Here is a 27,013-nt window from a genome sequence, read left to right as displayed (position 1 = left end):
CACTTGTCTTTTATACCAAGCAAGCATTTGGCTCTATAGTGGAATCAAACCAAGAGGCTTTGAGTACAACTGCTGGCAATTATTTTGACTATTTTAATAATTTTAAGCAGAGATCTTTGCACTATGAATTGAGATCACTTATTTCCATCTCTCAATGAATTTCTTACGCTTTGCTGAGGTCCAATGAGTGCCTTTCAGAACACATTGGTGCATCTAATGAACCTCATAAAACACCACGCATGACAGAGCAAGAAATTAACTTTATGAGAGCCAAGAGGGTACAGGGTACAGGTTTAATTTCTCTTGAATCAGCAGAACAACAATAATCCTGGATAATAATGGGCCACAGTCCTGAGGAAGAGAAAGTTCAGCTCTGATATTGAGCCTGCCCCAGCTCACCTGGCTATCCCACACTGACCATCCAACATCCCTGAGTTTCTCAGGGAAAAACAAACCAGAATTAAGTGGTTTTCCTTCCAGAGCCTACTCCCCTCTGCAGGGGATGGGAAATTATTTAAGCAGCGTTTCCTTGGTGCCATACAAATGACATACAAGTGGAGCAGGTGCACTGAACGTGGCTCCTCTTCCCTGAGGTCCCATGGTCCATCCTGGCTGGGGCTCCAGCAGGAACAGATTTCACTTCAGCCAGATCCACTTGTCCCCAGCGTCAACATTGTAGCCAGGTCTGTACTTGCGCCCAGGGAGCTAAAGAAAGCAGAAAGCTGAGTCAGAACTCTGGGCACTCCCCACAGAAAGTTCTGAAGTGCCTCGTGGGACCTACAGAACATGAAATACTGTTTTTACATTGTAATGATAAAAATTAGAGAAAAATCAATCTCTCTGAAAAGACTGAGCTGTGCAGCTGAAGAAGGGACTGCAAAAAACCACGATACCCATAATATATGTATGGAAATGAGGCCAACAATCTCAGCACCACATTCCACCTGGATTCATCCAGCTCCTCTCAGCCTGAATGAGATGGCTCCCCTAACTGTATCATGGAGGAAAGGAACTGAATCTCGTTCCAAAACAGGCACACACATTATTAAGTATATGAAATACTTCATGCATGAGATACTGAGTTAATTACCACGTTAAATTAAACCGTTCAAATGAAACTGCAGATTTAGCCTTTAAGAGCTGAACTTAACTTCATTAAAGCAAAAGCAATATCTGCCTGCCTTCACCAGCAAAGCCAGGAACCACTTTTGGATGAAAAAATCAAAAGATTTTTGAAGCCTTTACCGAAATTTCAGGGGTAGCCTGAGATCTAAGCAGCACCCTATGGAAGGTACTAACCACAACCTGGAATGCCAGAGATGGTGAGACCCTGGTTCCAAAAGCAGAATCCATCTCCAGAACATCCATTCCTACCTTCAGGAATGAAAAAGAAATGGAACAGATCACCTTTGAGCTCAAATATTGGACCCCAGAAGCAAAGCACCAGAAAAAAAGCCAATGAGTTTGGTGAGAAAGGCTGAAGCCAGCAAAGATTCTGTAATAAAACTCTTCCTTTAAAAATAAGCTATCTGCTGGCAACCTCTCCAAATAATTAAGCACAGATCATCTGCTCTGTCTCTACACAAACACTGGTTTCACACAAGACCCCAGACTTGTCCTGAGGATTTTTCCTTTCCAAAAAAACATGTAAGAGGATCTTGTTGGGGTGAGCTGCCCCTGCAGAGAGAAGCAAGATGCAGTCTTGATAAAATCTGTACTCAGGCCACAAAAATGAGCTATTTAATAAAAGATGAAGCCTCTTGTTTGGAGGAAGGGGAGTTGTGTTTATATTCACTTCAATGTCAAAAAACAAGACACTTCTTTCCTTAAAAATCAAGCTGACAGAAGACCTGACCTCCTCCACGAGACAGTCCCCACCCTGCCTTGTCACAAACCATTTGCGATCAGTTTTTCTGAGGTTTTTCAACTAATGTCTTGTCTAAACATCAGCAGAAACCACACAGTCCTGTTGAGAGTTCCCCCCACCGAGCAAAGAGGAGATGGGAGATGAAAATAAATGATTGCTATCTCTGCCCCACAGATTTCCAGCAGTGAGCCAGGGAGGACTTGAGACCTCCTGTGACCAGCCTGTGACACAAAAACAGCTCTCCCTGGTCCCCTCCAGGCAGTACATAATTGGCCCTTTGATACTTGAAGAGATTCCCAGATAAGTAGATTATTAAAGCAACGGGAGATCTCTGGGAAAATACAGCAGTTTACAGTTTTGTTTCTGGGTACATCTGCCCTCTTTAAAAAGCTACAATATCAACCCAAACAGAATTCTAATTCATTGTCCAAAACAAATTCCCTGTGTGCCTTTGGTTAAAGACATGCAAGACATCAAAGCAAGTGCTATAATAAGTATTCATCCATAACTCTATCATTCACAGTGGGCCTTGGCAAAGGCAGGAAAATCTGGGGATTTGTTACAGCTAAGCTTTCAAGATAGTCAAAAAAAAAAAAAAAAAAAAAAAAAAAAAAAAAAAAAAAGCAGAGTAAACAAATCCCATATTACCTAGGAAGCAGGAGGATAGGAATTGATGCTCTGTGCACGAGTTGCACAAGTGACACAGACCACTTCCCCAAAGGATGCTCTTCAAATCCCACATTTTCCAGCTGGGACTGGAGCAAAGGACCTGCACGCTTTGGAACAGGTAGGAGCACCAGGAAAGGTGTGGGGGATGCAGGGCAAGGGGTAGGACGTGCTGGTTCTGGTTAGGCTGGTGCACCAAAGTGCACCCAACTGAAATTCCCAGGTTGCTCCTGGCCAGCACAAGGGCAGGGATGGGAATGAGAGACCAGCCCTGAGGCTGCTGGGTTTGTCTAGACTGGGCAGCCTGGCTGCAAGAGATGATGGAAAGGAGACAGCAAAAAGCTCTATGGGACTTGCCAGCAGCTGAGACAACAGAGAGGGACTGAATATTCACCTTCTCTTGCAGTACAAGCTCCCTGAAGTGTCCCAGGCCAGGCTGGAGCACCCTGGGATAGTGAAAGGTGTCTCTGCCCATGGCAGAGGGGCTGAGATGAGCTTTAAGGTCTCTTCCAACCCAACCCATTCCACGATGTTATGATCACAGAGATCCCACCAGGCAGCCCCAAGAGCTCCCCCACATCCCTGCAGCAGCAGGCAAGGCTGAGCTCCTTGCCAGGTCACCAAGGAACAGATTTTTCCACTCCATGGAAATTGGGTGAGAATGAAGCCTTGGCCTGCTGCATTACACTGCACAGAGCCCAAAAGCTGGCAGTGAGGATTATTTCCAGAGGGACTGGATAAAATCTACCACACAGAGCATGAAACTCCTGCAATGAGCTGTAACCAAAGGTAGAGCCAGCTCAAAGGCATCAAACTGCTCAACGTTAAAAGAGCATTAGGAAAAGAGATGAAAACAAGACCATCTCATCAGTTAAATTAAGAACCTGCCACAGAAGTGCCTGTCAAAACTATAAACATGATGAAAAGCCCAAAAAAGTGGCAGAGGCTGTGGAGGAGCAACAAGCAGCTTCAGCCAGCTGCTTGCTCCGAATCATTCCACAGCAGGTACGTGCAGGTAGAGCTCTGGAGAGCTCTAACCACCTGGAAAAGTTGTTGAGGAGCCTGCCCTGTTTTCCAGCCTTTGGGGAACAACCAGAATTGCCATTTTTGCCTTCTATTGCTGCACTGCTCTGGGCTGATAGCCGGGCTCCACAGCTCCAGGAGCTCTATAAATGGCCTGTTTGGAGCAACACTGATCAAAGAGCACTTAAAAGCAGAGTCATTACTCTGGGAGCTTGGGCTCATTCATCAATATCCCAACCTCATCCTTCAGTGGCTGTTTAGAACAGCCACAATAATAGCCCCTTCCATCACTGCTGGGAGCAGACAACTGCTGCTTACACGAGAAATCCTCACTTCCAAGGGGCTGGCAGTGTTGTAGGCACACAGCTAAAATCTGAGAGCATCTAGGAACATGGAGCTGCAGATATGGGCTGGATTCAGGGAGAGTTTGGTTCCTGACTGTTTCTTATTATTCCTCCTTTGGTTCCTCTCTGTAGCTGCACAAAAGGAGGCTGTAGCCAGGTGGGGTCGGTCTCTCCTTCCAAGTGACAAGAGGAAACAGCCTCAAGATGCATGAGGGGAAAATGAAATAGGGTATTATGGAAAAAAAATTCTTCATGGAAAGAGCTGTCACCCTTGGCACAGACTGCCCAGGAGTCCCTATCCCCGGATGGATTTAAAAGCCATGTGGATGTGGCACCTGGGGACATGGGCTGGTGGTGGCCTTAAGCTGGGCTCAACAATCCTCTCCAACCCCACTGATCCTGAGCTCCAGAGCAGCAGTTAAAGCAGGGGAGTGGTTTCCCCCCAAACATACATCTGAGGTGTGCATGGATCAGTTCCCAAAGGCCTGGCACAGAGAGCTTCACTCCTGACATCCCTCACTCCAATAAAAGCCTCAATGCTGTTAACATCCATCACAGCCCAAAAAAATCAAGAGCACCCAAATGTTTCACTGAATTGAGGCTAAAACAATTCCAGTTTGCTGGAACTGTTCAGCAGCTGCTGTCCTGTCCTTTGTTCATTCATTAGAAAAACAGACAATAAAAATCCTTTGGAAAGAGAAGTGCCCATAAGAGGATCAGTTATCCACCAGAGAGTGCAGGGAAAAGCCAAGGAACTAATCCAAGCCACACAGCACAGTTAAACACCACAAACTGACTCTACTTCACAGTGTAAGATCCATGGAGATGTTACCCCTCTATTAAATTATATTCCAATTAATTTTAATTTAACAGAGAACTACCCTGGGGATCACATCCCTCCACAGGTATGGGATTGAGAGGGGTTTGGGAAAGGGGGATGTGCTCCCACATAAAAAAAGTGTTTGTTCTCACAGGGACAGACTATCAAGTTGAAAATTGATTACTTTAATGCCAGTGAGATTTGACTTTTTTACTTACAGAGGTACCCAGTGCCTGGGACAGCAGGGGCCATCACCTAAAATAAAACAGACACAACCACCAAACCCAAGACAGTTCCAAGGTCTGTTTGTCAGGCTCCTTCCCTAATATTTCTGTCAACTGTTCATGATACTTTTCAGGGGAAGAAGGGTGGAGAAGCTACCTGTTCCTAAAGAGCTCCTCTCACATTCTCCCCAGGTGGAAAGGATTGGTGAGAGCAGAGGAGAAGTGGGAAGGTGGGAAGAGGAGCAGATCCAGGTATCCTTGAGCAACAACTGTCATTCCCAGTTTTTTTTTTTTTGTTCCTCAGGTTCTTTTGGTCTTACTGATACCTAGCCAAGCAACATCTTGTTACTTTAAAAAGGGCTAAAAATACTTTTGCAGAGACAAAACAGAAAAAAAAAATTAAGTTAAGCCTTTTCTAATTTATTGTGTGTCTGCTCTCATTCCTTCCTGGATTCAAGAGGAGACAGGGCTGGGTATCACAGATGTCAAACACCTCCTTTAAAACAGAATTAGGAAAGGAGATCTTGGTCCTAAAAAGAATGAAAGCTTCATCAAGCCAAGAAAAAAAACGGCAGGAGAGAAAAAACAGAAGGTTCTATCAAAGGCAGCAGCTATGGCAACAATCACAAACACGGAGAAGGAGAGATATCCTAAGCTCCCTGCTCCTGCAAAGGCAAGAGCTGCTCCTGTTGTTGATCCAGACTCTGCCTTTCTGAAAGCTCAAGTATTCCTTCTGCAGCTCTTTTAGGAGAATTTTATGTGAGGAGCTCCCTGACTCTCAGCAGAGATAGGGAACTAAGGGCCCTGCCAGCAGCCACCTTCAGCCCCACAGCTGCCAAGAAGGGCCAGGGCTGCTCTCAGGCCCCTCAAACCTGGGGAGTCTTCCCTTAATGCCCTCCCTCTGGGGCTGGTTGTGATTTCCCACTGCAAACACAAGCTCTTCCAGCACTCAGTGCTGGACTGTGGGACAGAGCTGACTCCCACTGCAGACTCACCTTCCACCCCTCAAAGCTACTGCCCTGCAACCACCTCAAACCTGGAGGCACAGCAGACATTGGGAGGATTCCCCCTCCTAAGGCTGCACCCTTATGAAAAAGAGTGAAGAAAAGCCTGGGAAAAGAATGTGGGATTCCCCTCTCCTCCACCTGCTGCTACACAGGACTGCAGGGCCCTGCCAGCTTCACATTCCCAAGCCCCGGGGCACGAGGGAGGAGGATGAGGAGCAGGGCACAAAGATGAAGTTTGGCAAGGCAGCTGAGCTGTGGAGGAGCTGGATTGCACCTCACAGCAGTAGCCAGCACTTTGATCTGCTCAAGCTTTCCTTGCCTCATGCTCAGCATCCCTGTATTCCAAAAGCAATCTTCCACCAAGGAAAACAGGGAGGGAAATAAAATGAGAGCCTTCTCTTACCTTACCAGGCACAGGACAAGGAGGAATTGCCTCACACTGCCAGAGGGCAGGGATGGATGGGATATTGGGAAGGAATTGCTCCCTGTGAGTTTGGGGAGGCTCTGGCACAGGGTGCCCAGAGAAGCTGTGGCTGCCCCTGGATCCCTGGGAGTTTCCCAGGCCAGGTTGGACACTGGGGCTTGGAGCAGCCTGAGAAAGTGGAAGGTGTTCCTGCCCATGGCAGGGAGTAGAAATGAGATGAGCTTTAAGGTCCCTATCAACTCAAAGCCTTCTGTGATTCTTTAATTCTCTGAATTCCAGCAAGCAGCTGCACTTTTATGTACACAGAAAAGCACATGCACGTCAAAGAAGCCGTTTTTCCCCACTCTAGGAGTTGCAGCAGGAGTGTGAAGTACATCAGCACATTATTTAAGTACACTGATTCCATTAAACAGAGCCATTTGTTTTCATCTTCACTGCAAACACATCTGCCTAAGTGCTCCAGCTTTGCAGGGTGCACACGGAGTTTGGAGCATTATCCCTGGGGATTGTGTGCACTTGGAAGAAAGGCAGAGAGATACAGCACTTGTTAAGGGGGGAAAAAAAAAGGCAGCCAAGCCTTTACTAGTCTGACAGTTCCTAAAATAATGTTGCTTCCCTGAAGAATGGATGTGCTTATCTCTGATCTACAGAACCTGACTGAAAGGTTGCTTCTCCCTTGCCAGAAAAGCGTCCTTAGAAGTTTCTGAATATCTGAGCAGAACTGATGGACCCTGCCAGAGGACTTCATGGCATAAGAAGGCTGCAGAAAGCCACTTCCTCACACATGAAAAGAGCCCTTACAGAAGAAATTTCGAGGATATACATTTAAAAAAGTGAGTTTCGAGTATTCAGAACTGTATGTGGCCACCTCATTATTTCAGGGAAAAGCATACATACTAGAATCTTAAACTCTGAAGAGTGCTCCCTCCTCCTCCTTCTTGGTTGCTTCTAATGAATATTTTGAACAAAACCCAGCTTCTGCCTGGAATTTGTAAATCCCTGAAAACCACCATTATTAGGCAGCATGAATTGTGTGCATGGAGCTCTGAAAGGCACAGCAGTTTGCTGCCTATTGGAGAGATCAAGGATTTAGGAGTAGTTAGAGGGGGGGAAAAATCCCCTACACAAATCATTGTATTTATGTGGTAAACATCATTACACCAACTTTAAAAGCACACATTTCCCACAAGGAAAAGTTAAACTTCTGTAATTATCCCATAATTAAGCCTTTACTTACAAGTCAGTCTAAACTTTACTTACAAGTGAGCCTAAACCCTTCATCTTCAAATGCCAAAGTGGCAGCACAGCTGTGACCATCCCTGCACAGACATGGGCAAGGCAGGGGCCTGTGATTCCCTCTTGATAGACCCAACAACCTCCCAAACCCAAATATGGGTGTCTGGAAGCTCATCTGTTCTTTGTGCCTGTGCTGGTTGGCCTCTTGCTGGATCACCTCTGCACAGGAGCCTTGCCTGAGAAAAAATTCAGCCCTTCATTTGCTAAACAAAGTTGGAGGGGGGAAAAGAAACCCCAGTTCTTCAAAGTTTCAGCACAAAGAATGCAATCCTCAGAACATAAAACAGCAGGTGGGGCTGGCTCTGTGCTTCTTCCAGTGGCTGATGGAAAACAGGAAAACTCAGTATCTTTTGCATTGTGCACTATCCCTGTACGCCCCCCACACCACCAAAGGCTGACAAGTATCCAAGCACTCAGAAAAGAAAAAGAGAATATTAATGCAGCCTAAATTTAACAGAATACTTCCTGAAACGAGCAACTCCCCTCGATTCCAAAGGACATTATCACTTTCCACAGCACTTTCCTGACTCAGGGCCTACAAACAAGACTGCAGAAGGGAGATTATACTTTGGCAATGTTTTTTTTGCTCAGCTTCAGCTGTCAGCTAACTGGCATGGAGCAGAGCAATCTGAGAGCACAGCTTTCCTTTCCAGGTAACCATATTCCTACTCCTAAGCACCCCTCTGCTACATCTGCAAGGCAAGTTACCAATTTCTCCTGGCAGCCAGCTCCTGGATGAGCCAGGACATTCTGAGTTTCCTGCCAGCACAAAGAGGGATGTGCTGCTGTACAGCCAGAGGAAAAAAGGCTTTCAGAAGTCTCACCCCTGGTTCTCAGCACACAGCACTGAGGTCACATCTAGCTGTGTGTCAGGCAGCCTCAGTAATTCCCAGCTCCACTGCAAAGGGAGCCCAAAAAAAGCCCTCTCATCTCAGGGAAGAAAGGCACTGGCAGTACAGATGGATGCTGTGTGCTACAGACGAGGCATGCAGCAGATCCTGCCCAAATCTGTGCTGCACAGCACAGGCAGCTCTCAGAGGGAAGGGCTCCAAAAATTCTGAGCCCAAGCTTCAAGTTTTGGATTTAAGAATGTGACAGCAAGAAGGAAAATCCTGAGAGTAATTTCTCGGCTGGACCAGAGAGTTTTCAAACCCATTAGACAACCTCGGATGCTTTCTGCTGCTTTAACCTTTAGCTTTAACCCCTTTGACAAGCTGGAAAGGTCACATCTCATTTGAGGCAAAACAGTGTGAGCCCAGGAGCCTCTCCACTACACAGCCAGCAAAGGAGGAACAATTTATGTGGAATATTCTGTCTATTCCAGAAGAACACATTGGTAGTTGAGTTTCCAAACAAGTCCATAAATCTGTAGCTTACATTTTAATCTCAGTAAGAGACTGTATACTACCAGGAAAAGAAAAATGATAGTGCTTGGATTATGCAAATCACAGTTTCTAACAATTTATGTTGTATATTCCTCCCTTTGTCTTCAGGATTGCTTGGAAAATAATAAGATGCAGTGGCAGAGAATATTTCAACCCAGCTGGAAAACAGAGGCTCACCTGTAATTTTGGCCATACAGTATTAATTATCATCAGTTCCACAACTTCTCCAAGGAGCTTTTCCAATACCTGGCCCTTAGGAAAGCCCTATGTGGGGGGAGAGGCCCCCATGCCAGAGACCCACTGAGCAGCACCAAAGCAGAGCTCTGGAGATACTGGAAGCTGCTGTCTCCAGAAGCAGCAAGGCAGGAGCTAATTAAAACCCTGTGTGGGAGCCTGCATGAGGTGTGCGAGAGCGCTGGGCACAACAGGCTTTGGATGCATGCCCACGTGCAGAAACACTCTATTTAAAGCAACAGCACTTTGGGGAAGCGAGGCAGCATTCATTCCTCCTCAAAAAAAACACCCCCTCCCTCAGCATTCGATAAGGAGTCACCATGGGTTTCCAATTTTCTTGTTTGACTTAAGGGATTATTTTAGATTTCAGAGGTCACAGACTCATCAGGGCACAAGAAACAGAAACAAATGAAAACCATTTATCCTTTAGTCCACATCTAAAGATCAAAAAAAAAAAAAAAATCAGCTTATGAAAAAAACCATTTGCTTCATTATTCCTCTTGCGGGGGGAAGCAGGACTTCAAAAAAGGTGGGGATTTGGACAAAATTAACAAGTTCCCAGTAGCAATGGGCAGGGAGGGGGCGGGCAGGGTGTCCCCAGCAGTGAGGAGCCCCCTGGCCATGTCCCCAGCAGTGAGGAGCGCCGTGGCCGTGTCCCCACACTGTCCCCAGCAGCCAGGAGCACCCTGGCCAGGTCCCCTGGCTGTCCCCAATGATGAAGAGCACACTGGCCATGTCCCCAGCAGCCAGGAGCGCCCTGGCCTGGTCCCCAGCTGTCCCCAATGATGAAGAGCACACTGGCCATGTCCCCAGGAGCCAGGAGCACCCTGGCCATGTCCCCGGCTGTCCCCAGCAGCCAGGAGCGCCCTGGCCATGTCCCCAATAATGAAGATCACACTGGCCATGTCCCCAGCAGCCAGGAGCGCCCTGGCCATGTCCCTGGCTGTCCCCAGCAGCCAGGAGCACCCTGGCCATGTCCCTGGCTGTCCCCAGCAGCACTCACCGCCCGGTACTCGTAGTAGATCTTGTCAAACTGGGAGCCGCCGATGGTGATCTCGGGGACGAAGCGTGGGATGGACACGGAATCCAGCACTGCAGACTTGTCCTGCACACTGAGGGGAAAAGGAGCACTCAGTTCACACCCTGCCCCAACAACAGCCAGGCGTTGTACCCAGAGAAGCTGTGGCTTGCCCATCTCTGGAAATGTTCTGAGCCAAGCTGGATGCAGCTTGGATGGAGCAACCTGATCCAGTGGAAGGTGTCCCTGCCCACAGCAGGGGGTGGGACTGTGTGGGCTTTAAACCATTCTAGGATTCATAATCACCATTCTATGATTGGGGAACACTTTTCTGTTCAATAAAGCTTCCAGAGGTTTGGGCTGTTTTCTAAACATTTATCCTTCTCCTCACAAATCTATGATGCATTGCCCCTCATCCTTGCCTGCAGGCTGCTCCTGCTCCAATTTTCTGTTTCTCCATTCCCCTCCCAGGTTCTTCCTCCTTGGAGATGCTCCATCATTCCTGGGACCCTTCTCCATGAATCCCCTCTGGCTTGTGTGCTTTCCATAAAAGCAGTATAAAAACCAGTGGTTTTACTGAATGCCACACACCACCTTGCTCAATTCCTATCCTACACGGACCGGTACTGAGACAGTGAGAGGGTCTGGAAGGAGGCAGTACCTCCAGCATCCTGCCTGGCAACACCTGGAGGAAGCTGCAGCTGCTTCAGTGATAGATCTCAGGATCCACCATCAATCCACTCTGCACAGCACCAGCACTTCAGAGATCCCGAATTTAAAATGCCTGAGAAACTGCTAGAAAGCTCCTGCTGCCTGTGGCTGTCCACAGGCCAACAGTGCCACCTGCACGTGGCTGACAAAAACACATCCCTTCCCAGTCAGCACTGACCAAACCCTAAATTCAACACCAGAAACTCTGCACACTGGGTTGTTTTCAGTGAATTCCATTTCTCAACAAATACCGACATGCACATCAAGCACATGCCTGAGCAAAGCAAAGTTCATCATCTTCAAGCAATTATTTTTACTCCCAAATCATAAATTTTGGGGCCTTTCCTCCAAGCAATGAAGAATTCCAACAAGTGAACTGGTTTGCTAACATACCTTGATATTCACACTGTAAATTACCCCACTGCAGACAGATTTGTAAGGAAATCCAGTTCATATGGGAGAAGGTGAGGATAAATGCCCTTTTCCAAGATCAGGGTCAACACCAAACATGCTTCCTATAAACTGCAACATTATTTAACTTCAACAATATTAAATGTGTATTTCACATGCTGGAAGGCACAAAAGGGAGTCCAGGCACATATAAAGCAAAACATTACACATGGAAATAAGGTTTTGTGGTCACCCACACTGCAGGGAATCCATTCCTTCCTGAATCTCAGTCAAGTACCTATTTGGAGAGGACAACTCCCAGGCACAATAAATTTTAGTTAAGGGCCAGATGACAAACCTGCTGCTCACAAAACTTCTTTGCACAAGAAAGTAATGAAAGCTACTGATAGCTTCTCTGTGTTCTCTGCACTTTCAGAGATAATTTGGAGTACTAAGCAAAAGCACACCCAAAGACACCTGCCACAACAATGCCTGACCACAAAACCACAGCCACTTGCCAGGACTAATTCCCTGCTCAGCAGGAAGCATTTACAGGCACCTTTTACCCTTCTTTAGTTTTCTCTCTCTCCCTCATCAGAAAATTATCACTATTCTTTTTTGACACTTTACCAGACTTTCCTGAAGGAGCTCTCAGCATATAGCACCTTTACCTTCCAGATTAGGTCATATTTGAAAAGGAATTGAGAGCATGTAAGTGACTGTGTTCTCCCCAGACTTTAGGAATATCAAATTTTAGCTCACATAGCCTTCTTAACTACACTTCTTCCACAGGAATCCCTACACCAATGGATAACTCATCTCTTCTCCAAAAACACCTATTACACACTAATTCATATACTTTATCCAGCACAACTACACAAGCAGAAGGATCAAGACTGACACATTCCTGCTTTTTTTAGAGGAGGAATTCCTGCTCCCCTCACAGGCAGCTCACAGCAGGACACACACCACAATCTTCAGAGTCTGATGAACCTTACCAAAGGTGCAAGGCGGGGTAAGGGAAGGAGACTGGTTAGAAAAAAAATAAACGAACCAGGCAACCCAACAAAAAAAAAAAAAAAAACAAAAAAACCAAACAACCTGAGTTTGCATAGCCTGGGCTGTGATTTCTCAACACCCAATGTTGGAATAGTCACAAAAATTCACATGACAAGAGACCTAAAAGCATTCACTGGCCTAAAAGCCAACACGAAAAAACCATTCCAGGTAAGTTCTATGTTGATAGATGAAATGAATATTCCTCCTTCTGTCAAAACGACTCCAACTCCCTCATTCAGGCAGGCAGAACAGGTATGGAATGGCCAAGGTGAGGCATAGCCACTGCCTTGGTGAGCAAACACTCACCATCAACACCAAGAACAAAAAACACTTTCCAAAATGTTCTGCAATAAAAGGGGAGAAGGTGCAACAACAGCTCTTCAAACCTAGACAAGCCACTGCAAAGAGGAAAACACAAAATAAGTGTTTCAATTGCAGCAGAGATGGGATGGACAGGGCTTGGAGCAACCTGGGATAGTGGAAGCTATCCCTACCCATGGCAGGGGGAGTGACAAGATGGGCTTTAAAGTCCCTTCCAAATCTTTCCGGGATTCTATGATTTTATGATGAAGAGAGAACCAAGGTGCTAAAGAAAATACAGTGCCAGAAGCTTTACAATCATGAGGTTTTTGGAGTCTCCACGACAGAAGTTCCAAAGCCAGGTCCAACATGTGTTGAACCTCTTGCCAGCCCCTCTAGTCCTGCTGTTTGCAATCAGACATTAAAACAGGGACACTGCCTCCCTTTGCTAAGCAAAGTTACATTGCCAAGCAGAGCTTGGGTCGTTGTCTCTCACTCCCAGGTTCCAAAGGAACTGGATGGACAGACCCAATTTAGCTGTGCAACGATGCAACGACCACAGCGAGTTCAACCCGTGAGCTGACCAAGTAAGACAGGCAAGGCTGCAAAGCTGCAGCTCCTCATCCCAAAAGTGATTCACTGAAGTAGTGTGGACAGACAAATGTCACTGGGAAGGGCCCAGATACAAACATGCTTGAGACAGTGCAGTGGCAGCAGAGGAGCTCCCGAGACATTTAAAAAGCCAGACTAGTTTCTGTCGGAGAGGAAGGGAATATGTGAAGAACATCCTCTGGAGGACCCCTCCAGCTTCCAAGCCACAAAGGCAGCCCTTTCCTACCATTTCCCATCCTACAAACACGGTGTCAGGGCAAGGGAGAGCACTTAAGAGCAGACAGGAGATAACAGAGATCATTATGCAGATGATTGCCCATGGGTGCGGCTCACCAGTGTGATTAGTTGGCTAATTTGCATTAATCACTCTGAGGCCCTGCCGGAGTTTCCATGCATTACACCTCATATGTGTGCAATAAAGAAGCTCTCCTCAGCCCTGCTCATCCATCCAGGTCCCCCAGACACGCTGGAACAAGCTGAAGGTGGAAGGGAACAGCAGGGCTGACAAAGCCCCAAGAGCTGGGAGGTCAGCAAAGGAAGCAACTGCAGGTGGAAAACCAAGCAGAGCAAAACTTGAATTGGGTACAAGGGAAAATTGCCTCCCGGGAAGGGTGCTCAGGCATTGGAACAGGCAGTGGTGCAATCCTGTCCCTGGAAGTGTTCCAGAGCCATGCAGGTGTGGCACTTGGGGCCACAGGCTCATGGTGGGCTTGGCAGTGCTGAGGGAATGGTGAGCTCCATGATTTCAGAGGGCTTTTCCAACCCAAACGGTCCAGAAGAGCTGCTGGAGCCTGCCAGGAACACCCAGGAGAGGGCAGCATGTGCCAGCACACAAGCAGAAAAAAATCACTTTCCAAAGGACAAACTCCAAACTCACACAGGCACGGGACACCTGCACACCTGTGGGGACCACAGGCTCTGCTTCTTGGGCATTGGAAAGAAAAAGTGAGAAAATCATCAGCTTAGGGTTCATGGACTCCCACCTGGGCTGAGGGGTTGAATCCAGCCTGAAATTCCAACACGGCCAGCCTGTAGCAGGCTCCTTGCGTTTCTGGAGCTACCATGGGGAAACACCATGTACAAACACACGCATTTTTACAAAGAGGCTCTTCCCAGGCTGCCCCAGACATTGCCCAGGATACCCTTACTCAGATGAGAGAGGCATGAGCTCAAGGTGGGCACAGGATGTGCTGTCACCCCTTTATAGATGCTCTGACAGCCCAGCAAAAAGAAAGATTCAAAAGCAAACTCCAGGAGCTGGGCTTGATGTTCAGTGTGGGTTCCCCTACACGCAGGATATTTCATGATTCTGCAGTTTAAATAAGCAGTCTGTTGCTTTCTGGGATTTTCAAACAGCCCCATGTTTTTGCCAAAAGAAGAAATTATTTCATATTACTTACAGTGACAAGAGCCTTGTGCAGGAGACTCTCTCACCCTCCTCCAGGGTTCAATGAAAAACTGAGTCCTTAAAGCAATTTATTCCCTTCTAAAACTGTGAAATAAAATTTTCATACAGTATCTTAACACACTGTTGTAATTGTAAGGTTTCCTCCAACTCCCTTCTACTCAGCTCAATTAATAATCCTTTCCCAATACCTGCACTAGTGTGGAGCTACAGGAAAACAAGCAATTTCTTTCCTCTTTCAGAGGAAGTCTTACTGTGATAATTTTTTAGGGCCTAAGTGACCAAATGTTATCCTCCAATTACTACACAAGGCAACCTCATCTTTGATACATAAAATGTACCCAAATCATGACTCGTTCCTCTCAGACACCACCCAGGACTGCTCTTCTGCAATCTACCTTCACTCCTCAACAGAAAAACATACAATAGGAGCATTATCTCTATTTTTAGGAGGTACTTGAAATAACAGCACAGAAAAGTAAAATGCAAGAAATAGCACAAGTCTGCAGAAAAAGTTTAACTTGCTACTCCAATGCATGTAACAAAGACACAAATTTAGGGGCAGAGAGTCAATTTAAAAAACTGTTTCTATCAACCTGTGAGACAACCAGAAAATGAAAATAATGTAACTCTTAAATTTTATTTTAAAAATGTAACTAAACTGAAATTTTCAGCTGCACATTCAATCTGAAGTTTCAGCAAATGGGGAGCCTGTCTCACTTCTGGTATTAAGAGCTTTACAAGTGCAGCTATATTCTTTATCTATGTATCTTTGTAATTTATATAAACAAAACTGACAAACTAAACATGGCACACTTGCAAAGAATTATTAAAATCAAATTAAATTCTATCCCAGTAAGTCACTTTCCATTGTCTGAGTCTGATCTCTTCCAACTAGATAGACAAGGATCTTCGACAAAAACCACTCAGATTTGTAGAGAGCCTCTAGCCTCATCAATCAGCAGCAAATATGCCACACCACCTTCCAGTGCCAAGCACCAACATCAGAAAATAACAAGACCACCTTTAAAAACCTCATGGCTTTGACCATTTTCCCTGGGATTTGATGCCAAGAATTGCTCAGTGGCTGGATGACATCACACTTACTAAAGTCTCAAATGATGGAAAGAAACATCATCTTGCTCCAGCCATGGCCCCTTGTCAAACTTCAGGTACTCGATGTCTTCAATTACCTGGAATCAGAAAAGAAAGCTCACTGAGGGGTGGTTTGAGCCAAAAAACAATGAAATTATCAAAACAGGTTATCAAAGAAATGAGAAACGTCTCACTGCTAAAGCTGTGGTAACAAGGCAAATGTCTAGAGATAACAGATAAACTGGCTGAGGTGCCTTGTTGCCACATTCTTACCTGATCCAAGACACTCTTCCTTAACCTGCCACTGGGGCTGAAAAGCAAAGAAGGTAGGTACAACCTCACCCCTGAGGGAGAACGAGGAGGAAATGGAGAAGTCTAAATTGAGTATCTTTTTGTTACAAAAACATGGTTTGGTCGGTTTTATTCCCCGAGAGGCTCACTAATACGTTCCCTGAGACAGGCAGGGCAACATCTGCCTTGGTGCAGTGTGGTTCACAGCACAGAAACTTCAAAGGCACGTTTCAGGCTGGAAAACTCAGGCCTGCAGGAGCTGCAGCCATGAGTCCAAGGGCTCAGGATTTCACCAGCCATCAGCACCCACCCATGCATGAAAGCAAAGGTAACACTCACAGCTCAGAACCCTTCAAACAAGCAATGCCAGCTCAGCAAATCATTCCTTCAGCATCCCTGAACTTATTAACCCTGAGTTTTATTTACAGCCTGGCTCCAACAGAAAACAGATCTCTGCTGCTCCAGGACGTAATTGCTTATCACACCTGGCTGCCTAGAGCTGAGGGAAACCTGCCCTGGTGTCAGAAGGATGCACTTCAGGTGCCTGATGAGATGGAGACAGCACCTTGGAGCAACCTGGGAATGAGTGGATTGTTACAGCTCCAAACATCCCTCTCCAGAGACCCCTTCCATAAGGAAAGAATAAAGATGAGGTCACAACCAAATTCCTGATGGCACATGTCAGCAGTGAAGCGACAGAATGCTAAATGAAAAATCTTTGTTTTCTTTACATTCAATCCACTGCAATTATTCCCTGCAAACACTAAATCCCAGCCATTACCACTTAAAAAATGATAACCAAGTGCTAATACAAAGTCACCTCAACTATAAAGATCCACTCTTACCAGAATTATGTTTTCATGGTGAGAAATAATGGTTTTGACATGACTGAACAAACACTTTTGAGGCACAAACTGCTGCAACATAACTCCAAGATAAGAGGTAGAAAGGTGTAAGGTAAGTTAGTTCAAACAGCCATTATTTCTTTGAATTATTTAATTGACAAGCTGAACAAAAGCAGTTACTTCTCCACTCCACTGCAAAGCTTTGGAAAGTCTCTGCACCTGGTAACAGCACTAATCACAGAGTTACTACAATAGGGCTCACAATATGCTACAAGGGTAGAAGAATCTGTATTCAAATTAGTTTTGCTCACTGTTATCATGATGTCAGAAGAACCCTCCCAGCAGCTCCTTAACAATGGCATCAGTTTCCCAACCAGGACAAAAAAACAACTTCTTAATTTACAAGGAATGCCCTAGCACCCCCCAGGAATTAGCAGCAAATATCCAAGGCTTTAAAAGAAATTAAACATACAGCTAACTTTGTATTCCCAGTTTTACCCTCGTGCTATGCAAGTGTGAAACATCACAATGAAGCTCATTTCAGCACTCATTACCCCTTCAGCCACCAGAACCAAAGTTAATTACAACAGGAAACCCCAACTGACCTTTTTAGGACACATAAAAAAATCATTTCTAAGCTGTGTATGTGTGCTCTGAGCAAACCAAAAGTTATTAAACTATAAGGCATAAAAAAAAAATTCAGCTCCCAAATCCCCAAGCAAACAGATTGGAGTGAGCTAATGAACACTGCTGCCTGTAAAGAGGACACACCTGTGTAAACACACACCTTACAAGCCAAAGCCCTCCTGCCAACCCTTATTTCCAAATTTCTGTTGTGTCATCCCAAAGAGAAACTGAATCTGAACAGAAAAGGGGGAAAAGAACATGCTTCTACATATCAATATCATATCATATCAATATCAACCACCAACACCCAACAATGACAACATCATGGGGCTGGATAATCTTACAGGTCTTTTCCATCCTTAATCATTCTGTGGCATTGTACTTTAAACTTCCAAATGATAATCCTTCTCCTAGCCCAGATTTGTCCAAGCAAATTAAGGACTCCTCTGGTGCATCTGATGACCCTATTTAGAGCAATGACAAGATTGCTGACCTCGGGAGAGTCACTCCTTGAACAATAAGAGCTTTAGACTGACTTTAAACCCTGACTTAAAGGATTAAAATCAAATCTCTAGCAATGAGGCTTACTACAAAAAAAATCTAGGGAGGAACCAACCTGCTTTATTCTGACCACTTGGAGATGTGTCCAGTGAGAAGGACAGGAAGAAAACAGGCATTTAACCCCCATCCCAACTTTCCTTTAAATAATTCACCAAGTACCCATCTTGAAACACCACAGCTCTCAACTCCTAGCCATGCTTCTATGTTACTGTCCAGAAAAAGTAACTGCAATTGGTTTAGATACTCTATATGCACACCAGAATCTCAGCTTTTTTGTTCATTTCAGCCTGATTTTTTGATTATATTTCCTACTTATTATCTGCTGTCACACTGAAGCCACCAGCCCTTTTTTTAGGGGTATAAACCCACACTGCCCCACAGGTCTACTTGTTATTAATGATAACCTTTATTATCAAGTGCAGGAGCACACAAAAATCTATTGATAGCAGCAGAAGAGCCAGAATGTGGCACATAACCCTGTTCTTACAAAGGGAACCAAAAGGCCTAGAGACACACAGAGCACCTATTGCAGGCGAGGGGCATGTATGGAGTGTTAATTTCAGGACCAGGGAAGTCCTTATCAAGATTTTCTGCTTCACACAGTCACATAGCCAGAACTTGGAAGGACACCTCAGGAAAAAAGTAATTTTAGTTTGGTTAAGGGTCATGTAAATATTAAAATGCATGCTCTGAATATGCTAATAAGCTTAATGAGGTACAGGCTATTGCATACATATATATATAACTCAACTCTCTGCCAAGCTCACACTGCAGATAATATAGGAGGAGAGACTGTGTGTAAGTAGGGTAGAAATTTCACATCATAAGGATGAAGACCCAAAAAGCCCTTGGAGACACTGCCCACAGGCAGTTCTCCTCTCCCTCCTCCCAAGTGGTGATGATTCTTTGGCAAGCTTCCATATAGGATGATTATTATGCAGTTAACATCATATTACTGTTATTAACAGAAATCTATCCCTAGAACAGAAATGGACTCAAAAACTTGTCCAGTCTCAAAAACCTTGCTCCTCAGGAAACAGCAGCTAGAGAGAAAAGTTAATGATGGTGAAGCAAGAGGCTTCTGTCATCCTGCTAATAATCATCCATGAGAGGAGGAACTTCACTAAAATAAGGGAAATATATTAAATTTACTCCCAGAAAAGCAAAACTTACCTTTTCCACATCTTCAGCTGCAGTTGCTGAGTACTGCAGAACTTCACTGCTCTCACTGCAAAGAACACAGAAATTGAATTCCCTGATAAAAGTGCTCTACCCATCCTCCCCCCACCAAAAGGGGACAGAAATGAAATTATAAGGCCCAAACACCAAACCAGAATCACTGTAATTTTTCAGTGTGGTCCCAGCTATTGCAATAGAATTCCTGTTGCACCTGTGAGCTGCTTCTTTGCTGGTGGAAAGTTGCTTTTAAAGGGCAAATGGCCTGGATAATACAACTTCAGCTGGAAAAAAAATTAAAAACCACACATATAAATTTGTTTTCATTTAATTAATGTGCCCCTATTACAGCTGCCCAATCTACTTGAAAATAAGTGACATTTTCAGTCTAACCCAGAACTTCAGTAGACTTTCCTTTTTCCAAGTGCATGACTAGCTGTGAGTCATTTCAGGAGAAGAATGCATTCATTTATCACTATTTACTCAGGTTGAGCTAGCTGAATGAATACAAATGCAGGCAGCAGGATCTGTAAGTGCAAAATAATTTTTAAAAGGTAATGTTTCCTGGTTACAAGATTGTTTTCTTCAGAAGCCTTCAGAGAAAAGGCACTTGCAGAGCAGAGCCACAACAGGAGTTCCTACATGAACCTTTAAGACTACACATGTTCAGTGACATTCAGCAACAGCTGTTTGCAGCTGGAAAACCTGAAAGACCCTGGAATAGCTGCCCAATGTGGACATTATATCAAACATCACACAGCAAAGTTTAGGAGCATGGAGAAAAATTCCTAGAATCCCAGATGGTTTGGGTGGGACAGGAGCTTAAAGCTCATCCTGTTCCATCTCCTGCCATGGGCAGGGACACCTTCCTCTAATCCCAGGTTGCTCAAAGCCCTGTAGGACCTGCCCTTGAACACTTCCAGGAATGAGGCAGGCATCTAGAATAAGAGATTCTCCTCAATATGAGCCCAAGAGAGAGGTCAGCCTTCAGCAGAGCCTGACACTGGCAATTGCATTAAGGACGCCGATCAAATCACTTGATCCCATCTCTTGATTTGACTCTGCAGATTATCAGGGCTTCATCAAGAGAAAACAGCTGCTCAGTGACTCTGCAGATTATCAGAGCTTTCCTTAAGAAAAAACAGCTGCTCAGTGGAAGCAGTGTTGGATATCGAAGAGAACAACTTAAGGCTCTGTTCCAGGAAAAGAGATAAATCAAAGAACTCAAACACTGTCTGTTCCAAATAACCAGGCAGTACCTGCCACAGCACCCAGCTCACAAATCACTACCAATAAAAACATTAAAGACATTCATAGTCAACTAGAAAGAAAGTATCACTTTTAAAGCAAAAATCCACTATAAACTACTTCAGGCAGCATCAAGCTGCTCCACTTAAACAGCACAAGGTAACAGGAGTTTTGCCCAGTAACAAACTGCTTTTCTAGGAACAAGCAAACAAACTTCAACATAGAAAGCAAGCAGAATTTGCTCAGCAGTCTATAAGAACTCTTTTTAGCTAGCCTGTTTTGACCAGATTTTGGGAATCCCCAGAAGTCAGGGAATCAAACTAGAAACACTAAGAGGTAACAGCCAGGTATGAACACAGTTCCCTGCACCACTGCCAGCAAACAAACAGTTAAAGGCAGCTGTGGCTTCTGCATATATCCCAGATGGGAGTCACCCTGAGGTGCACATAGCTGGATTCACACAGTGCCAGCCCCCCCAGAGCCAGGGGACAGAGACACAGGCCAGTGTGACAGGTTGTGACAGGAGCCCATCCACTGCCAGGCTGCCCAGCAGAGGGAGGTGACCTGACAGGGCACTGACCAGGTATATACAGAGGGAGGGCCAAGAGGTGAAATCCCAGCAGGATTCAGGATTCAGCCTCACTGACCACCATGAGATGTATGTGGGGCTGGATGTGATGCAGAGAACAAGCAGCAGTTGTCTCCCCACCAGTGACTGCAGCAGTTTGCCCTCAGGGGGATGACATTCCCAAGGCTTCCCATTCCCTTCCAGGAGCATGTGCTGGCTGTGGGGACACACGGGGAGGCTACTGGCCACCCCTGACACCAACAACCTCTGCCTGCATGAGTGACAAGCTCAATATCGAGTTATCCACTTCAGTAGCTGGCAGAGCCATCACGCTGACCCACCCAGGGAGATGGAGCAAGCACCATGGGGGCACACGCAGACTACAAAACACCTGGGAATCTACTCTGATTTCCATCAGCCTCCTGCACACACCAGCACTTACACACTTCATTCATCTGATACCTTTTGAGAGTTTCCCTCTCAGAATTATGAGGGACCATAATTCTGCTTTTAGATTTTTAGGAGGATTTTAATTTTCGTAGAGCTCTTTTGTAAAAATTGGGAGAGCTGGCAAGCTCTGTTTCATCCCAGGTTCAGAGGGCACACACTTTTGCTTCCCAGACAGAGGAAGAGAGGAGAGCCCAGAGAGAGACAGGACACAGGAAATGGCTTCCCACTGCCAGAGGGCAGGGATAGATGGGATGGATATTGGGAGGGAATCCTTCCCTGTGACGGTGGGCAGGCCCTGGCACAGGCTGCCCAGAGAAGCTGTGGCTGCCCCTGGATCCCTGGAAGTGCCCAAGGCCAGTTGGACATGGCTTGGAGCAGCCTGGGATACTGGAAGGAGTCCCTGCCTGTGGAAGAGATGGCACTCAATGAGCTTTAAGGCCCCTCCAACCCAAAACATTCTGGGATTCTGAGACAACTGAAAGGACTTTCTGAGGAGAGAAAAGCCCTAAAGTTTTCCAAAAAGGCCTAAGAAAAGCTTGTATTGCATCACTCTCTCCTCAGGTCTTGCAAACACACAGCCATAGCTGTGGCATTCTACACATCACTCCTGAACCCATTTTAATCTTACAATGCTGGCATCAAGATGCTGGGATGGCAGAGGTAACTACACTCACACTGTTCTTATGCTGTGAATGTAGCACCCCTTCATTAGGGCACAAGACTGTATCCTGTAGCACAAGGACGATTTTTACACATTATTGGTTGATATTGGCAGAGATTTTAAGGTTTGCACACAATTTTCCTCAAAGACCTAAGAGGCAAAACATTTTGCTTTGCTAACCTGATCTCTGGTAGGAAGGTCCTCTTGTAAGCATCCTCAATGCTCTGGAGATAGGAAGGAGACACCTTTTTCTCATATGGCTGCAAACAAATGAAGAGAAGAAGTTATGGAATTAACTTCCTTTCTTTTCCCACCAGCACAGAGCTCACTCTGGGATAAGCAGTCAAATTTCCAAGTGAACCACATGCACATCAGTGAAAGTTTTAAAGAATTAAAGTATTTCGAGTGTTTGGAATTCTTTACGAGCCATGAAATATCTAGAGCAGCCTTCGGCTTTCCAAGCTTCATCCCTGCCAATTCCACATTCCAGGGAGCTGTAACAGTTACCCAGAAAACAGGAGAAGACTGCCTGTGTCCACCTTTTCCATAAGGAAGCCAAATTTTCCATAATTTCAGACAAGTGCATGGGCAAATACCCACTCCAAACTCCTGTGAAATGCCATGGATATCATCCCTGCTGCTAACCAGCTTGCTTTCCACACACGTTCAATGCCACGTTTGCAAAACACCAGGAAGTTCTCTGATCTACCAAGTGCTCCCCAAAGAAGCCCTACAGAGCTCAGGTCTGCCACAGAAAGTCACAAAATGCCATGTCAGCAACTTCTGCCCAAAGATTTGCCACTGATTGTCATGTTCACAAGGGCTAAGAACTCATAAGCTCCCCCAATACAAGAACTTCTTAACTGAGAGTTTTTTTCTAAGTAATCAAAGCTTTCTTGTAATCTATCAGGTTTTCCAGAGTTAAACTGCATTCCCCACAGCCTTTGAACAAGGCAAGACAAACATCTTTTAATCCTCATAACAGATCTGCAAACGGTTACAGGCACACATCTAAATACCAAAGAAAGTGGGGGGGGGGGGAAAAAGCCAAATTAAAAACCCTAATTAGAGGAGTCATTCCCCAAAAGCACCCTACAGCTTTCCTGAACCAAGACAAGTTCAATAATGCAGTCATCCAGCAGTGATCTGCTGGATTTCAGGGAGTTCAGTGAATCTGCTGACCCCAAGTGACTCACACATGAAACCCAGCACAGGTATGAGGAGGCAGTCAACTGAGAAGCAGGAGCTAGGGAGCCCAGCTGGGTTCCTGCCACTCAGGAATAAGCAATATCATCTCTAAGTGCATTGCAAGCAGCACATCACCTGCCCACAGCTCCTGAAGTGGCAACTACTAAAGCCTGGTATAAAATTGACCTGCTCTTAAAACAATTTCTCATTCCACAAATGACAACATATTGATGCAATCACAAAAACAAAGTTGATTTTTTCTTTTTTTAAAGCAAGCATATGAGAATACCCAGAGAGTCACCACCACCACCACCTAGATCTCACACCTCAGAGGACAAGCAGCTCCTCCAAAGCAGAATTCAGCAGCAAACCCCACAGGACTGGCACATAAGGTGTGATTACAGCAGACATTAGCAGGCAGCAGTTGTGAGAGACAAGTAATAATAAAGGTAAGAGATAAATGGACAATAATCAGAGGTCAAATTACCTTGCCTTTCTCTTGAATCCTCTTCTGCACCTCTGGGACAGGTGTATCTATATAAATGACCAAGTGAGGTGGCAGCAACTCAGAAATGCTGATCTCCTTGATCTCTTTGTAGTGATCAAGGCCTGTGTAAAACACAAATAAATCACATCCCCCACCTCTGTATTTGCAGTCTCTTCTTCTGGGCTCAGAGAGCAAGTTTAGGGCAGGCTTTTCCTCAAACTGAATTCAGGAAGTTTACAGAATAAATTATCTCCAGAGAAGTTCCATGCACCGAGATCCAAGAATCTAAACCCAGTTATATCAAAGAGAAACCTTATTCCTGACTCAAGTTTAGAGGAATCTCAGCTTTTTCTCCACCATTTAGAGACAGTAAGCAGCAGTAGCTCTGATCAAGATGTTTGCTCCCTAAGGATTCCAGTACAATCCAAATTGGGATTTTGTATTAAACTGTGGGTTGCTGGGCTTTGCTGCCCCAGCAATGCAGAGCAGGAAGACACACAGATCATTACAACCAACTCTCAAAGTCACCTAGCAACTTACAGCAGATGGTAAAAAACAAATACATGCCTCTTAAATCCAACAGCAAAAACAGGAGGCAGTCAAGAAAACAGTTATCTCCACCTCAGGAGCAGCCAGAAGAACAGATCTACTCAGTGCCCATAACCCCAAACCAAACCACTCTGGCTGGGAGGAACATCCCCAAATCATCTGGTTCAACTACTCTGCTGAGAACTCCACCTACAGCATTTTAAGTATCTCCAAGGGGGAGATCCCAGGTGATTTTCTCCAGGGTTTGACTCCCTTCACAGTGAAAAAGGGTTTTTCCTTAAAAAATGAAACATTTTGCATTTCAATTTGTGCCCTTTATCTTTTGTCCTCTCATAGCCACTAAGACCAGACTGGCTCTACCCAGCAACATATGAACACTGAATATTTAAAGGAATCCCTCCTTCCAAGCAGGACTTTTTTTTTGTCTCTTTTTTAAAGTGAACTTTTAAAGTAAAGTGAACCAGACTTCAAAGAGATTATGGCAAAACAGCTTCCTTTTTCTGGCAGGAACTCACATCGCCTGTGGACATATCCCTGCTTTAACATGGCATCCAGGAACACAAAGTCGCTGTAGGGAGAGCGCTCCAGCACCACGCCTTGACCTGCAAGGGAGAACAGGCTCCAGGTTGGAACAGAAGGAGCAGCAAGGTCCCTTCCAGCCCCAAGCACTCCGTGACTCCCCAACCTGTGCTGAGCAGGTGCTCCAGGGCGTCGGCGTACTGCAGGACACGGTTCCCAAAGATCCAGGCCTGCATGCGGTACGAGTGCCCGTCGGGAGACTTGGGGTCCGTGTAGAACTTCTCCAGGTTGCAGAAACCATTGAACTTCTCAGCCAGCAGCTGCCCGTCCCCAGAAATCCTGTCCTGGTAGTGGATGTCTGCCTCAGGGAAGTGCTTCATTCCTGACAAAGAGAAGAGCCCCACAGCAGAAATAAGCTGTGCTCATTTGCAGCAAATGCCTCCTCAGCTACTGAACATACAGCTGCTCATTGTTCCTGTTCCCAAACAGCCCCGAGCCCTCTGGGCAATGAACCCAAACTCTGAGCACTGCCACTGCCCAGGGAGAGCCGAGCTGTTCCAAGCACATCCATGTGGAAAATCCAAGCTCTCCAGGAACACAGTGAGCACACCGACTCCATTAGAACTGAAGTTTTACTCACAATAAATGCCCACCCCAAACTTCACCAACAACACCAACAAATCCTCCTCACTCCCTCCAGTATGCCCCAGTCCAGCACTGCTGCCCAGAACTCCCTCTGCACAAGGGTCCCCATTGAACTCTGTCAGCTCCCAGGGGAAAGTCCAAGTGACACATACCCAGCTTTTCTGCTATTTGCTGGGCCAGCTTGCCCTTCCCAGAGGACAGATTGCCCTCCACTGTGAAGACTTTGCTGTGCTCTGTGAACTTCTTGCTGACCCTTTCTCCCAACATATAGGCCAGCCACCCATACTGCAGGCTCTGCTCAGGGCTGGTGTGGATTCTTGCCTGGAGGAAAACACATGAAAATCAGTAGATTTAAAGGGGTTTTTAGCTGAAAACACAGCTTTTTCAGACATGCACACAGGACACAATCTTACACATCTAATACAAGGAATTCTTACTCAGTAACCTTAGCACTGTCATTTCAGCTTAGCAACTGCAGCAGTGGTTAGCCTGGGAAGCTGTTCATGAAATTAAAGGCTAAGAGGACAGAAAGTATGAATTTTCAGTCTGAAGGCCAGACACACAACACACCCAGTGTTCCCAAGAGAGACATCACATTCAACTTTTGCTTGTATTTTGTGTGGTTTTAGGCACATAATAACACTAACCCCACCCTCAGGAGAGTTACACCTTTGTTTCAATACGGCTTAGTGGGCAGAAGTCTGGATTTGGTAACCTTGGATGTCTTTTTCAGCCTTAATAATTCTGAGAGGTGGCAAGAGGGATCCCCTGGGCTGTGGGGCTGAAGGCAGGGCCTTTCTGAGCCCTGCTCAGAGCCTGCCACAGACCCAGGTAAACACTGTACAAACCTCATTCTGAGCGGTGCAGTGACCTCCCTCATTTCTACCCAAACACTCCTACTCGCAGCGCCACTGACCACAGCCACAACCGAAGGTCGCTGCACTCCACTCTCCCGCATTTGCTCCAGTCTGCCTCGCATTTCGCCGCCTTTCCCAGATCCCTGCTAGGAATATCCCTTCCCAAAGGACAGCCTAGCCCCGGGGAGAGGCATCCTCGGCCCCAGGTTGCCTCTGCTCACCCACCCCCGGCACCTGTCCAGCCACCTCCACTCACCCCGGGCAGGACGGAGCCCAGCGCGGCGCTGCCCGGCCCGGAGCTGCCCCGCGCGGCCGCGGCCCGGCCGAGCCGGGACACCCACAAGGACATGGCGGTGCCGGGCGGAGGGCGGCGGCGCCAGCTGATGACGTCAGGTCGGGAGGCGGCGCCCTGGGGTGACGAAAGCGCAGGGAGGTCACGCCCCCAGTTCCGCCCCTCACAG

General features: G+C 46.0%; 1 protein-coding gene across 1 annotated transcript; it reads right to left on the bottom strand.

Moving 5' to 3' along the window:
* Positions 1 to 279: 279 nt before the first annotated feature.
* On the bottom strand, positions 280 to 26,965 carry NDUFA10 (NADH:ubiquinone oxidoreductase subunit A10). Its single transcript, XM_056496946.1, has 10 exons — positions 26,809 to 26,965; positions 25,848 to 26,016; positions 25,217 to 25,432; positions 25,047 to 25,133; positions 23,983 to 24,104; positions 22,488 to 22,567; positions 19,378 to 19,432; positions 15,893 to 15,978; positions 10,294 to 10,402; positions 280 to 705 (listed from the first exon to the last, which is right to left on the bottom strand). Exons 1-10 carry the CDS (start codon positions 26,899 to 26,901, stop codon positions 637 to 639), a joined length of 1,086 nt encoding a protein of 361 aa, XP_056352921.1. The 5' UTR covers positions 26,902 to 26,965; the 3' UTR covers positions 280 to 636.
* Positions 26,966 to 27,013: the final 48 nt, after the last annotated feature.

Source organism: Oenanthe melanoleuca, chromosome 7 (assembly GCF_029582105.1).
Source record: "Oenanthe melanoleuca isolate GR-GAL-2019-014 chromosome 7, OMel1.0, whole genome shotgun sequence".
NCBI classification, from domain to species: Eukaryota; Metazoa; Chordata; class Aves; order Passeriformes; family Muscicapidae; genus Oenanthe; species Oenanthe melanoleuca.
The sequence above is the reverse complement of the archived record's forward strand: the minus strand, read 5'-3'. Positions and strand labels throughout refer to the sequence as shown.